The 14211-nt window shown below is 28.2% G+C and overlaps 1 protein-coding gene across 1 annotated transcript; it reads right to left on the bottom strand.

Moving 5' to 3' along the window:
• Window positions 1-1212: 1212 nt before the first annotated feature.
• LOC137821054 (protein TIFY 10A) lies at window positions 1213-3637 on the bottom strand. The gene is made up of 5 exons (XM_068625468.2): window positions 3282-3637; window positions 2605-2761; window positions 2083-2381; window positions 1919-1976; window positions 1213-1598 (listed from the first exon to the last, which is right to left on the bottom strand). Exons 1-5 carry the CDS (start codon window positions 3445-3447, stop codon window positions 1505-1507), a joined length of 774 nt encoding a protein of 257 aa, XP_068481569.1. The 5' UTR covers window positions 3448-3637; the 3' UTR covers window positions 1213-1504.
• Between the last annotated feature and the right edge of the window lie 10574 nt (window positions 3638-14211).

Raw genomic sequence — 14211 nt, forward strand, 5'->3', positions numbered from 1 at the left:
TCTCTTCTCCAACACACTTTGAGTTGATCAAGTTCTTAACCTGTTCAACAAAACTCCTTTAAGGTGCATTTGAATTTAGTTGTAACTCGAGTATGTGTCATGAAAACTTAAGATTTCGTGGTTGCAAACTCCATCAACTAAACAATATATACTTTGTAATTGATGTAAACCTTAACATGTTAAGAACTTGATCAACTTAATGTGTGTTGGAGAAGAGAAACTCCATTTAAATACAAGAATATTTGATGGAAGCACAAAAAATCATGAAAAAATCCATTTATTTTGTATTAGTTTAAAGTAAAAACAAGAACATGTAAGAAATTATAGGAAAAATAGATTAAGATAAGAAAAAGAGTAAGAACATGTGACCTTTAATCCAAGCATTAAAGGATAAATGTAAAGAGATTCACCATTTGAAAGTTTTTCTCAAGATAAGAATTAAAAACTCTCAAAAATTCCAAAAATAATTTTATTTAATTTTAAGGTATTTTTACCAGTAATTGGAAAGTTAACTCTACTAAAATTAGGGATGTACATAGGTAATTTCTTGAAATTAAAAATATACAATAATTACATGTAAAAAGTTTAATGATTTTAAAGAAGAAGCACATGTGACATTTAAAAAAAAATCTATTGAAAAAAAAAACTCTTCAAAGTAGCCCATGTACACACATGAAACTCACATGTGATAGTTTAAAAAGTTCAAAAAATACTCCTAACTCATGAATTTTGTTCAAGACTTCCTTAAATGTTAAGTATCGAAGGTTTTCTTAAGTGTTAACTATCAAGTTCTAGCCTTTCTCAAATTCCTCTAATAACTAGTCATGAACAATACTCTAATCCTTAGTCTCCCTTAAAATCTTTCTATTATTTCTCCTTCTTTGTCGTGCTTCTTAATAGTAAAAAAACTAATGATTTTCTTCAATTTCATGATGTAATCTGATACGATATTTCGCAAAATTGTACAAAGTCAAATCAAATTACCTTTAATTTTCAACAATTCACTTTACATTTAACACGTCTCAACGCTGGTTTAATTTGTCTTTAATGTTTCGTTTAATTTGCGCTAATGTTTAATTTACTTCCAAAGACAAATAACCGTTTAGAATTTTCTTTTTTAATTTAAAACATAAATCTAAACTTCAAAACAAACGTAACACACGGCAACCGCATTTAATTAAAAATACAAATTAGAGAAAAAATAGAAAAAGATTAATCTTAATATAACAATGAATATATTGAATCACTATAATTAGAGCAGCAAACTAACAAATAGTTAGGATCTATGACACAGCTCAGCAGAGCCCAAATTACTATGACAAATAAAGGGGTAACAAGAAACCCATAAAACATCGTAAAACATTACAAAAAAAAGTAATAACGCTACCTAGTCAGGAAAAAACTATAACCAGAACTTAGAGAAGGGTTCTGGCAAAAACACTTCTGACTAGTTAGCATTTTCACAACAAAAATATGCTTAATATTATATATGCTGTAGCTGCTCTCAGATTTTAGGTGATGTAGCACTCAACCCAAGCCATGGCATGGACTCAGCTGAAACCCCGTTTGGTACTTGATATGGAGCTTTGGAGGCAATTCTGTAAAACAATAGAAGGAAACATTATTCACTGAGCAAAAACAACTACAAAAAGGTTCTGATATTAATTGCACTTCTGAGAAAAGGAAGCAATTTCCACTGATAATATCTATATTATCAAGACAGATAAAAAAGAAAACCAGATATACTGATACACAACCACACTCACCATACAATATTGTGTGTTTATTTAAAAAATGAATGTTTTCTATTTCTATAGTTTCTGAAAAAATGGAAAGATTATTGTTTCCCTAAAATATTCCTATACCAAACATGCACAAAATGTTTAAAGTTTTCTTTGTTTGGGTGGAAAGTGCATACCTATCCTTTCTCTTCAAGAGAAACCGGTGGAGTGAAGCTTTTCTAGCAATTGGTGGATCTGCACAAAAAGGAAATTCCTGATCAGAATTATTTTTTTTTATCCATATTACCAAAATTAAATAAAACCATTCATCTCAAAAGTATTAATGATCTTAAGAAATTACCACAAACAACAGGCCTGGATGGTGCTTGAGAGTGTTCATGGATGGAGTTGGTAACATTCACAGAGGGAATAATTGGAGCACTTGAATCAGCAGAAGTTCTGACCAGATTAGAAGGAAATGAAGGCTGGCTCTGTGTGTATGTGAAAACAGAATTGTTCTGGCTCTGTGGTTTCCCTCTAGCATAGGACATGATCTCATTTGCTTTCTCAGCAGGAAAATCATCAAACACAACAACTTGTCCACCATAAAAGATTGTCATCTGTGCAGTTTTGTTAACCTTGCTCACAGACTTAATTGCACTGCATACATGAATTAATAGATAAGTTGTCACATACTAGTACAAAAACAAGTTTTCTAATGACTCCATAAAGAAATTGGAGATTTAAATAGCATATCTAAAGGGTAGTAACAGTTATGAATTGGAATGCAGTCATTGTTCATTAATTTTCTTCCTCGGCAAGTTGGAACAAAAGGTTACTGTTAATTGACTTCACAACAAATTAAAGAAGCAAAGCAACCAACCTGGAATTGACCAAGGTTGGAATCTCCTCTAAAGGACGATAGGAAGCTTGTGGAGAGAGCAAATCCATGGCTGTCAGGTTCTTTGGTGTCACGTTGTTTTCCTTGGTAGGAAACAAGTTCATAGTTGTACCAGATTGACATGACGTCTCAGGTGACCCTGTAAAAAATTTCACATCAGAAAAAAGGGGAAATCTCCAAAACATGCAAAAAATCTGACAGATTAACTTTGTTTTGAAACTAAAAGAGACCAAACATTAAAATCCAACACTTTTTTTTTTACTCTTTTCTCATTCTAATAAGAGGGGCAAATTTGGAGCCATAAGTTAGATCTAGGAATTTGAAAAGTCATTCAGGGAAACAAATTAGCAACAAAGGCAGAAACCTATGAATTGAGAGAAAAAATTCAAGCCTAAAACTACAAAGAAAAAGATTTGTTTTTTATTTTCATTTTATAAAAAGAAAAAAACTTTCAAAGACCCACAAGCTGCTTCTCCTTCCTAAAATAAAATCATTTCAAAACAAACCAAGATGAAAGGAATAACTAATAAAGTACCCATCAAAATACCAAAATTTCCCCTTCCTTACATTTTCTGCAGAACTAAACAACACCCAGAACTTTCACTGAAATTACATAGAGAAAAACCCAAAAAGAAACTGTAGAGTTTAAGGAGGCGTACCAGATGGTTCGGTGTTGCATGTCATGCCGAGGGTGAGATCTCCAAAGCTACCCTTCTCCTTGATGTATTGACTCAAGAGACTGCAAGTTTGAGAGAAGCTGGACTTCTCCGGCGACTTGGCCGGTTTCTGGCCGGAAAATTCAGAGTACTCCGACGAGCTGGACATGATGAATTGAGTTTAGCCACAAAGAAGAACACAAGTATTCGGTGAGAGAGAGAGAGAGAGAGGAAGAGAACGCGTGGTTTGACGGTGAGGGTTGTTGTTTTACAAAGGAAGAGAGAGTCCTAAGATGTAATGATAATCTTTGTCTCCCCTTCATCTTATAAATAACCAATGATAACAAATTTTAATTGGTCTAATAAAATAATTATAATAATAATATTATTATTATTTTATTTTTTAATAAGGAGGTGGAAAATTGAAGCACGAGGAATATGTGGGGTTTTTCAAAAGCGGTTCTTTTCTTTTCTTGCCGCTGTCTCCTAACATATCACGCTGTCCCATTTTTTTTTGTTTTCCCAAAGTCTCCCTCATAAATTTTTTTTATTGTTGCCCATTATTATCTATTTATTATTATTATAGTTTTTTATTTTTTTCTCCACCACGTGTTTTTTTTTGCGCGGTAAACTAAACGGCGATGAAACGGTTTCATTTTGGTTCCGTTTAGGTTTGTTTTGTTGGTCCAATTTATGACTGCGTTTTTCACTACCATAAATGCGCCCACGATTTGTGTTTTATCTCTTCACGTTTAACTCGTTCATTGTCAATTAATGCTTTTGCATAAATATCACGCGGTTGGTATTTCTTTTTACATATCTTTTTTTTTATATCTATAACTAATTTTATTAATTTAATTATCATGAAAAATTACGGAATACGTTGTTATGTGTAACTTTTTATGGTTTCAATATAAATTTTATTGACTATTTTTATTTTAATAATTGTTATGATTATCAAATCTTTTATTCAGTTTTTTATTATTGTAAAAAAGTGGACACAAAGCTCAAAGCTGTTTTTACTAATTTTTTATTTGCTTTTATTGAATTTGACATTGGACTTTTGATAAGTTGAATTTGAAGTGTTGGTGAAGATCCATATTTTTTTTGGATTGTTGAACTTTAACATTAGAAGGTCACATGTTAAGATAATTTTTCGGTGTTTAAGTTAATACGAGGATAATGATATCATAGTAGTAAGTGAATATCAAGTATTGTTAGGATTTGTATTTATAGGTATAAGAGTTTGACATATGTGTTTCTATAATTGATGTTGAATTTTGCGAATAAATCTCGAGATTTATGATAATTAAGAATATACTTCTATTTTTAAACAGTTAAGTTTGTTATACTAATTTATGGTTATTATAAAATAAATATTACTAGCCCAATTTGTATGGATCAAAAGATATCTATTATATAAATTAAATATTGATAATCCAAATCTCATGGATAGGGTATAACAACAAAAATTCATGTATTCGCCTATTAGTATATTTATTTTATTAAAAAAATAAAAAAATATGTAATTTCGTAAGAATAGTTATAAAATCATTTTTGAGTAAAAATAATAATATTGTGTAGTTACATGTTTTATTAAATAAAAAATTATTTTTATTGTGCAATTCGACAACACATTTGTTTGAGAAGCCACCACCTTCTCAGACCTAGTTGGTTTGCATGTTGAAGTGTCACATCAAATTAGAGTCGGTAGTCGAGATGAATACGTGATCATGCGGGGTGAGAGAGATGACCTTCCCACTATAGATAAAATTCAATAAATTAAACAGTATGCAGAGTCTTACCCATGAACCATGCACAAGGATGGTACGCAAAGGAGGGCCCTATTGCTAATCAGTCGAGGAAGATTTTTTATTATTTTTATATCTATTCTCTCTTTGGGAGAGAACAAATACTCGACACAAGAGTTAAACTTATCTAGTCTTTGTCAATGTAAAGGTTATCTAAGTGTAAAGTTGAGGTAGAAAAAGAGTCATGTCTGTTGGTATTACCATGTACATCTTAATTTGATTTTTTATTTTTATTTTTTAAACTAAGAAGAATATATAATAAAGAGAGGACGATGTCGGGCTTCATTCAATGAAACTCAACCAACCCTCTACAATATTTGTTGATTTGGTAAAAATACATAAAGGTATTTATAGAAGATTGATTTTGAAGGTAGGTGCAGAGTACTTGAAAGGCCTTCAAAAGGGCCCAACTATTAGGATGTGGCTACTTTGGTGTCACATTCATGAGAGTGAGCATATGCCACTTAAAGCAAGAAAGAGAAAATTGAATATTGAGTTCTTTGAAAAAAGTACTCGTAGACCGAGGTGAAGTCCCCAACATCTAATTGAGGCTTCATGAGTAGTCAATCACTCTTAGTGCAAGGTTTTTCCACAATAAACTCGACCATTGCGTTAGAATACACACTAAAGGAGGAATCACCAAGTACCTATGAGTACTCGGGATTAGAGATCTGAAGGAATTTGTCCTTCCTTACCCTCTTGGCCATGTTTGGCTCAGAGGTCTCCCCAAAATCTTGGGAGGAGGCTTCCTGCCTATCTAGAATGGTAATATCCTTTTCATCCTTGACATAGTGGCAGACGCCAGCGCGACGATCGCCATGGCAGGGATGACTTTAGGAATAATTTTCTCTGAGCGATCTCATTAAAAGAACGAGTCATAGTACAACTCATTGAGAGATATTCTCCTATGGAAACAATCTCTCTGCTCATGAAAGTGTTATTCCTAAAGAAATAGAAAGGATTAGAAGAAGTGGAAGAGGTAGACATACCTAAAAAAAGAAAGAATAACAAATGTGGGGAAAGTAGGGAAGAATGAAGGCAAAAAGGCATGAGCTAAGAACCGAACGCTACGTCACATACACCAGCAGAAGCAAGCAAGCAAAGAAAATAACAAAGTGTTTTCTCTTAGGTTTAGTAAGTTCTTGAAATTGATTCATTTAAAACTCACGTTTAAAACACTATGATAAAAAAGACAATCGCAAAAAAAGAAGCATTACATCCATCTAGGGCAATGTGTTTTCCCAAGGTAACTCTTTTGTGAAACGTCAACAGTCAAACGAACATGACACCTCGAAACCATATAACTCATCATTAGAAAAAGAAAACCCTTCATTAAATTCCTGATTAAAGCTCTTGGGGTTTTATTTCTCTCATTATAACACAACAATATTATTGTTTTGATTATTTTTTAATGACAACAATTACCACTTCAATTACATTTTAATTATCGAGTTAGGGGGACTTGTGTACTACCTAATACCGAAAAATACTAAGAAGTTAATATCCATCCATGATAGGGATAATTAACCACCTATAGAATCCGCATAACTCAGATATAGCTTAAAATGAATGACCGACATGCCGCTAGAATCAAATAATTTTTTATAACGAATATCAACTACTCGAGAGAGTATTCATTCAACCTCAACACTTTCATTTACTTTTCACTCACATAATCTCTAAAGCTCTTACTAACTTAAATATTGAAGAATCTTCTACAAGTGCACCATCACTCAACTTTCATCAGTAAAACTCAACAATCCTTCATAGAAAAGGTAGTCAAACTCGCATAATTCAAACATCCACCGTTAAGAATTTTATTACATCCCATCAAGAACAAATATATTTATTAAAAATTATATATAAATAATATAATACAGGAATCGACTTTTAATTTTTGGGAAAAAATAAAACTTAATGAGCTTTATAACTCTTGGATAAGTTAAAAATTTAGGATTTGAAGAAGATTTAACCTAGAAGATGTTGCTAAAAAGTTAAAAAAGAACTTATTCCTAACAATCAATTGCTTTGATTTGTTTTCTTTTTAGTCCCTTTATCTATGAATCATGAGTCATAATCTTTCAAAATGATTCTTAGGATCCATCATGCACATATTTTATAGAAGCATGCACATTAATATAGAATTATTTTTAATTTATTAATTAATTATCTCAAATCTAAATACTTTAAAAATTATAATTACATCTTACTCAAACAATTTCTTTCTTACAATCAATTTGTATCTACAGAATCATGGCTGATCCAAAACGTGAAAGACGCGTCACCAGCACACATGGATATCATCATGAACACAACTTTGTGATTAGACTAATTCCATATCAAGAAAAATTATAAGTTTTCACGATTAAAATTTCTTGATGACAGTGCTGGATTATTAATTATCTCTTTGTAAATGGTAAAAACTCATATTTACTCTGTGTTTTAAACAGGATAAATATTTCTATAATTCTTTTTTAACTTTTAGTTTTTAATCAATATTTTGGCTGGGGTTTTGAATCTTTTACTTGTTAACTCTTTTAATATCTAACATGACAATGTTAACAGATTATATAACAATGAAACTAACATTCCAATAACGTATCATGTGATTTATAAAGCATATTCTAATCCTAGAAAAATAAAACTTAAAAGATTAAAAATTAAGATTTGCCAAAAAAGTATTAGCAACTAAAACAAAAAGTCCAAAGAAGTGTATAGTCTAAAAAGATGGTTCATCTTAAATTATATTATAGTTAAAAATTGTAATAAATTAACATATAAATTGATTTACATTTACGATGAATAAATTATATGCAATACAAAAGAAAATTATCACAAGATTATGCTAATATTAAATTTTAAGATTGATTTTATGCTTTTAGCTAATTAAGAATATTTTTTATCGTAAAATTCAAAAGTATTTTTTTAAACATTCATATTTTTCACGTGAGTTTAATTTGTATAAATATTTAAAAAAAAATCTCCTTTATATGATTGAAGTAGCCCTACAAAAAGATACTTGATTATTGGAGATTTATATACTTTCACTATTAACATAAAATAGCTTGTAACAAATTATTAGAGGTTTATACATTTTCACTATGCAGAAGACTTTTCTTTGTTTTTTTAAAGAAATACAGTGAATTAAGGAATAATTCATTTCTAGTAAACTTACAATTATAATATATTAATTTTTATTTTTGTTTTTTGTTAATTTATTTTAACTTCCCCTTTCTTTAATTCCAAATTTTTATAAACTTCCCAAACTTCTCACATATCTCTGCACTACAAGAAAATCTCTTCACTACAAGAAAATCATTAAATAAAAATCAATTTTAAAGACAAAAATAATTAGTTGCCAGAATGACTAAATTAGAGACCTAAAAAAATAGTAGTTTATAAATTAGTTTCTATTATTGATAAATAGTTTCTAGATTGGTATATAATTAGTTACCAAATTTTTAACTATTAATTATTTAGATTCTAAATTTGGTAGAAAAATATTGATAACTAATTAGATACTAATTTAAAAACTATTTATCAATAATAAAAACTAATTTAGAAACGAATAATTTTTTTAGTCTTTAAAATGATTCATAATTTAATTATTATAATAACTAATTATTTTTTATATAATGTTTGTACTACACTGTTGTTTATAATATTTTTTAATTATAGTATAATCTACACATTAAAAATTCATTATAAATTTAAGTATAAAAAAACATGTATTTGAATACACGAACTTCAAAATTTGAAGGCAAATGTGTTCTAGATAAACAATTAAAGACCATCCAATAAGTGTGCTTGCTTTCACCTAAAAACTCAAACTGTCCACGTTCAACCGATACAATTATTTCAATGGAAGTTAGGTTATTATAATATATACTAATATAGTATTATATTGTCACGCGCAATTGACCATTTTTCTCTTCATTAAGCCATGTCGTATTACCATTGTATATAAAATTATATTATTTTCATTCCAATATTTCTGACATAAGTTCTTAATAACTTTTTTGTAAAGAGTTTTACAATATGTTACATTATTTTTAAAATCTTATGACAATTTTTGCTTAAATGTAACGGTTTTATAAAACTTCCCAACTTTTAATTTTTGAATTTATTGATTAAAAGTTACTTTTAAAATAAAAATGATATTTTTTTTTTCTTATAAATGTATTTAAAACTTAGAGTATTAAATTTTATGTCATAAAATAATTTTACAAAATTCTGATCTTAAATTTATAACTTGATTCATGAAATGACTAACGTTATTATTTAACTATTTGAGTGATGTGTCCACAAATATTACATACTACACGAAATTTCGCTGTAGCTTTCTGTGGCTTAGACTTCTCCTATTATTTTATATATTTTTTACTAATAGATAAATTCAAACAAGACCTAGTTTGAGGATGCTTCGTCTATATATGAATAATACCAAAGTTCAACATTTAAAATTGATATGCAATATGGGTCCACGTCTATTATATACTTGTACTAATATAAAAATTTAATTAGATTTTAATAACTTATGAATTTGTGTGTTTTTAATTGATTTTTTTAAAGAAGGATTAATAAATTTTTAGATAAAAAAATAAAAAAAATGATTATAAACAAAAAAATAAATAATAAAAAAGTTGGTAATGCGGTCCAGTTAGAAAGATAAGAAAATGATTTAGTACATAAAGTGTTTGACTATTCTTCGAACACATGTTTAAAACAAGTTTATGTGATACCTACCACTTAAATAGTTGGAGTATCAAGCACTCTCATGCTTCATTTGGTAGAAAAAAACAATGAATATAGGTACTGTGAGAGAGAGAAAGGAATATAAAAGAAAGAAAAGGAAAAGAAAAGAAACCTGAGTTAAAATGAACATGATTTGGTCAAAGAGAAATAGAAAGAAATATTAAGAAAATACTTTTATCATTTATTTATTGTTCTTATTTCATAATAATAAAATATTGGAATTTAAAAAAAAAATAAACCCACAAAATCAATTATAAGGTTAAATATAATTAGAAAAACATAACGTAATTAATTATTCGAAATTCAAATTACTGAACCCATTTTTTCTCTTCTTTCTATTTCTCCCTGCTTTCTTTTCCTCATCCTTTTTCTTAAGTTCCAACTTCGCAGAAAGATGCACGACACCATACATTTTTATTTTTATTTTGTTAAAATAGTGAAAAGTACAAATTACGAGAAATAATGAAGAGTCTCGTAATTAATCACAAAAATATGAGAAAGACATGAAACGTTACGTAATTAAGCTTTGACATAATTTATGATAAATTTATTAATAAAAAATTATTTAAATTTATATTAATTTACTAGATAAATTTCGGAGTCTTTTTTATTGATATCTAAATTATTTTTTATTATTAATAAATAAATTTTAAAATAATATCTAATTAACTATCAACTTTAAAATTTTTAAATAGTTAGTAATTAAAATTTTGATAATTAATTAAATACTAATTTAAAAATATTTATCAATAATAAAAATTAATTTAGATACTAATAATTTGATTAATCTATAAAATAGTATATAATTTAATCAATATAGCAACTAATTATTTTTTGTCTTTAAATTTGATTTATATTTAATGATTTTTGAACCGTGATAGTTCATCAATGTAACATCCCTATTTTTACCTATATTTGATTATACATTATGCATGTAATATTAAATTAATATATAAACATATACTACTTTTTCATATTATATCTCAAAATATATTCCTCTTATTAGGGATTTACACTCAATATGATTTTATTTTTAGTGGAGGGAATAACTTTGTTCGATGTAATCTTTTTTTAATTTAAAGAAATATATAAAGTAATAATAAAATTAAAGTAAAAGTATGTATTATTTTTTATTCAATGATCTGGGATAAAAGAAAGTTACCTATATACTTTATTATTATTTTTATAATTTTTTATCTATTTGAATGATGTGCATAAATTATTGGTTAAGAAAAATATTATGCACTTTAATATTCATCATATTATGTGATTCTTGAAAGTGTCAAAGACACTTGAGAAAGAGCCATAAAATTTGTTGCATTGAGTTGAGACCATATTATGTATGCGTCTTTGGATCTGGGAAGTCACGGTTTGGTACACTACAGGGTGAAAGGCATGGACCATGGTGAGGTCTAAGAAAGTATTTATAAAGTACGTGAATATTTGAATAGTTCAAAATAGTGTTTTGGACTAGGATATTCATAGTCCAAAGTTGAGACTATTTGATACCTAATCAACATCGCCAAAGTTAGGTAATGAACATATATCTCTTTATGCACCGATAAATGATCGATATTCTTGAGAAAAATAATTACAATTGTACCAATTTTTTTAATGAGAAATACTCAACTACCTAATCACTTGCCTAGTAACTTTTGATGTTCATATTGGATCATCAAAAGTTGATTGTGTATTCATATATTTGATAAAGTGAGATTGAGTCTTATGGTTTTAGGTCAAATCATAGACCCCATTATTGGTCTTGTGTTGGATCATCTAGGTAGATGGGATGAAATTCGTCCTTTGGTGGAGTTCACTTGTAACAACAATTACTATTAGTATGCAGAAGTCATATGCAGATTAGAGATGAAGATCCCTAGAGTTTGTTGTGAAGGAACATGTTTTCATACGAGTAAAGTCTACCACAAAAGTTGTCCAAGCTATCCAAACTAAGAAATTGACTCCAAGGTTTATTATGTCATATTAGATACTTGGGAAGATTGGTTAAATAACATATGGGTTAGCTTTGCTACCTCCTTTGGCAAATTTGCACAACGTATTTCATAAATCCTATTTGAGGAAAACGTTCATGATGTAAGTCATATTCTAGAGTTAGATGATGTGCAAATTAGAGAAGATTTGTTAATAGAAGTCAAGCCAATGAGGATAGTTGATTTTCAGATAAAACAACTCTAAGACAAAACGATGAATAAGTGAAGGTAGTGTGGAACGAGAGAACTTGTGACTTCACGTGGGAGTTGGAGGATCAAATGAGTTGTTTATTAGTGAGACAATTTTTGGTGAATTTTTTTTTAATGATGGAGAGATTGTAACATTATGAAAATAATATAAAATAAAATATTATATTATTATTCAACTACTTCTTGAAATTTATAAGTTTCAGGTAATGAGAAACTGAGAAACTGATGAGGGGAAACTATATGCAAATCATGAGACTACAATGAGGTAAACTGAATTAGGGGTAGAGTCGACAATAGTCCTACCCTATGAGTAGGGTAGTTGAATTGATCGAGGGTATTGAAAAAGTGATCAACAGATGTTAGTCTCTATTGAGTTTGGACATGAAAATAATTAGAACTAAAAATTTTAAAAAAGAAAATAGTTGAAAAGTGAAAAATCTAACCTTGTTATAAATAAATTAAGGTAAATCACGCTACATTAATTACTATTAAATCAAAATATAATATATATGATATATTAAAGTAGGTATCATATTACCTCAATCAAAATATAATATATATGATATAATATAATTACATACTACATTGATACTAATAGTAAACAATATAATTAGTGGAGAAATATATTGCCATTCTTATTTTTACATAATTTTTTTTGTTATTTTAATATCATAATTTTTTTACCATGATTCTTGTTTATTTAGTTAAGAAAATTAATTAATATTATTCATTAGAGTTTTCCTTCTTCTTCTGATTACATTATTTTTCTAGCATTATGGGTTAAATAGTCTTAGGACACTCTATCCAATATCAATTGTTCGTTATAAAAAAATTCATTAAGATCAATGTATATTAATATAAGTTAAATCATAACAAAAATTAAATAGTACACTCTCAATCATGCAATGAGTGTTAATTTCAGTTTAACAGTAAAATGGTTCATAAGATCATATAAATAAACACAAAAATCACAGTAAATATATAACTTTTATTGTATCAATATATCAAATAAATGTCGGATAACTTTTTCCATATATATTTTCAACTGAAAGTTTTCGAGACGAAACATTAAGAAAAATATGAAAGAAAAAATGAAATGAAAAAATAAATAAATTATTCAGCAAGTAAATAAAGAAAGTCTCTGCCCCTTATTCAATAACATGTTCCAATACTTCAAATCAAGAGGTTGATTGTAAATAAAATGATTGATTTACACATGAGATTCTAATGTACGTTCTTTAACTATTCTCTTTTATTTGATTTATTATCACAGAAATTGGAACAATTGAGAGCAATTTAATGTTAAAAGCGACTAATTTGGAGATTAAATGTCTTTCTCTTTAGAAAATGTTGTTTATTGTAAACATGAATATCAAAGTTATAATTTTGTTATTTTAAACATTTTTAATGGTAATTAATGGAACAAATATTTTAAACAATTGTAACTACTGATGATGTTGGCAATAACATAACAATACTCATTCAAATTACTAAAAACGGGTATTTAGGAATTTGAAAGTGAAAAGTTGACAACGAAATTCCGTGTGTGGAAAATGAGACAAGGAAAGTTCCAGGATGCACGCATACCACACCGCTTCACGCAAACGCGCAATAAAAACACACGTGGCAACACCAAACTGCTTTTCAGAACGCGCAGTTTTATTTTTCCTTTATCGGTGACTCCGTTATATATTTAATATCACAGCTTTAAAATATTATTATAGATTCCTATATTTAATAATGTATTTTGTTTTTAAAAAATTCTAATAATTTATTCAGCATTGGTTGCAGCATGTGGTTTCGTAAGGAAAGAATAAGAATTATGGAGTCACGGGATGGCACTGAGTCAGTTTTGGATTCTGAAGAACAATGGAGAACTTTCTCTCTCTCTTCTCTCTTTTTATTTTTAATTTTTTATATTTTAAAATTATTTTACACTTTCTTTTTGAAACTATAACAAAATAAATCCTTCTTTTATATATGTTTACTAGAAATTAAAGCTTCTCAGCACCTTTACGTTTTAACAACACCATCTTTTTTATATTGGTAAAAAAATGGATTGATAGAAAAAGTTTTCAATTCAACGTTTTGTTCCAAGTTGGGACAGGGCAACCTCAATTTAACGTTATTTTATCCTTTATTTGAAGTGGGTGGTGGCTGTTTGTT

This window comes from Phaseolus vulgaris, chromosome 9 (assembly GCF_051622355.1).
Source record: "Phaseolus vulgaris cultivar YP4 chromosome 9, ASM5162235v1, whole genome shotgun sequence".
NCBI classification, from domain to species: domain Eukaryota; kingdom Viridiplantae; phylum Streptophyta; class Magnoliopsida; order Fabales; family Fabaceae; genus Phaseolus; species Phaseolus vulgaris.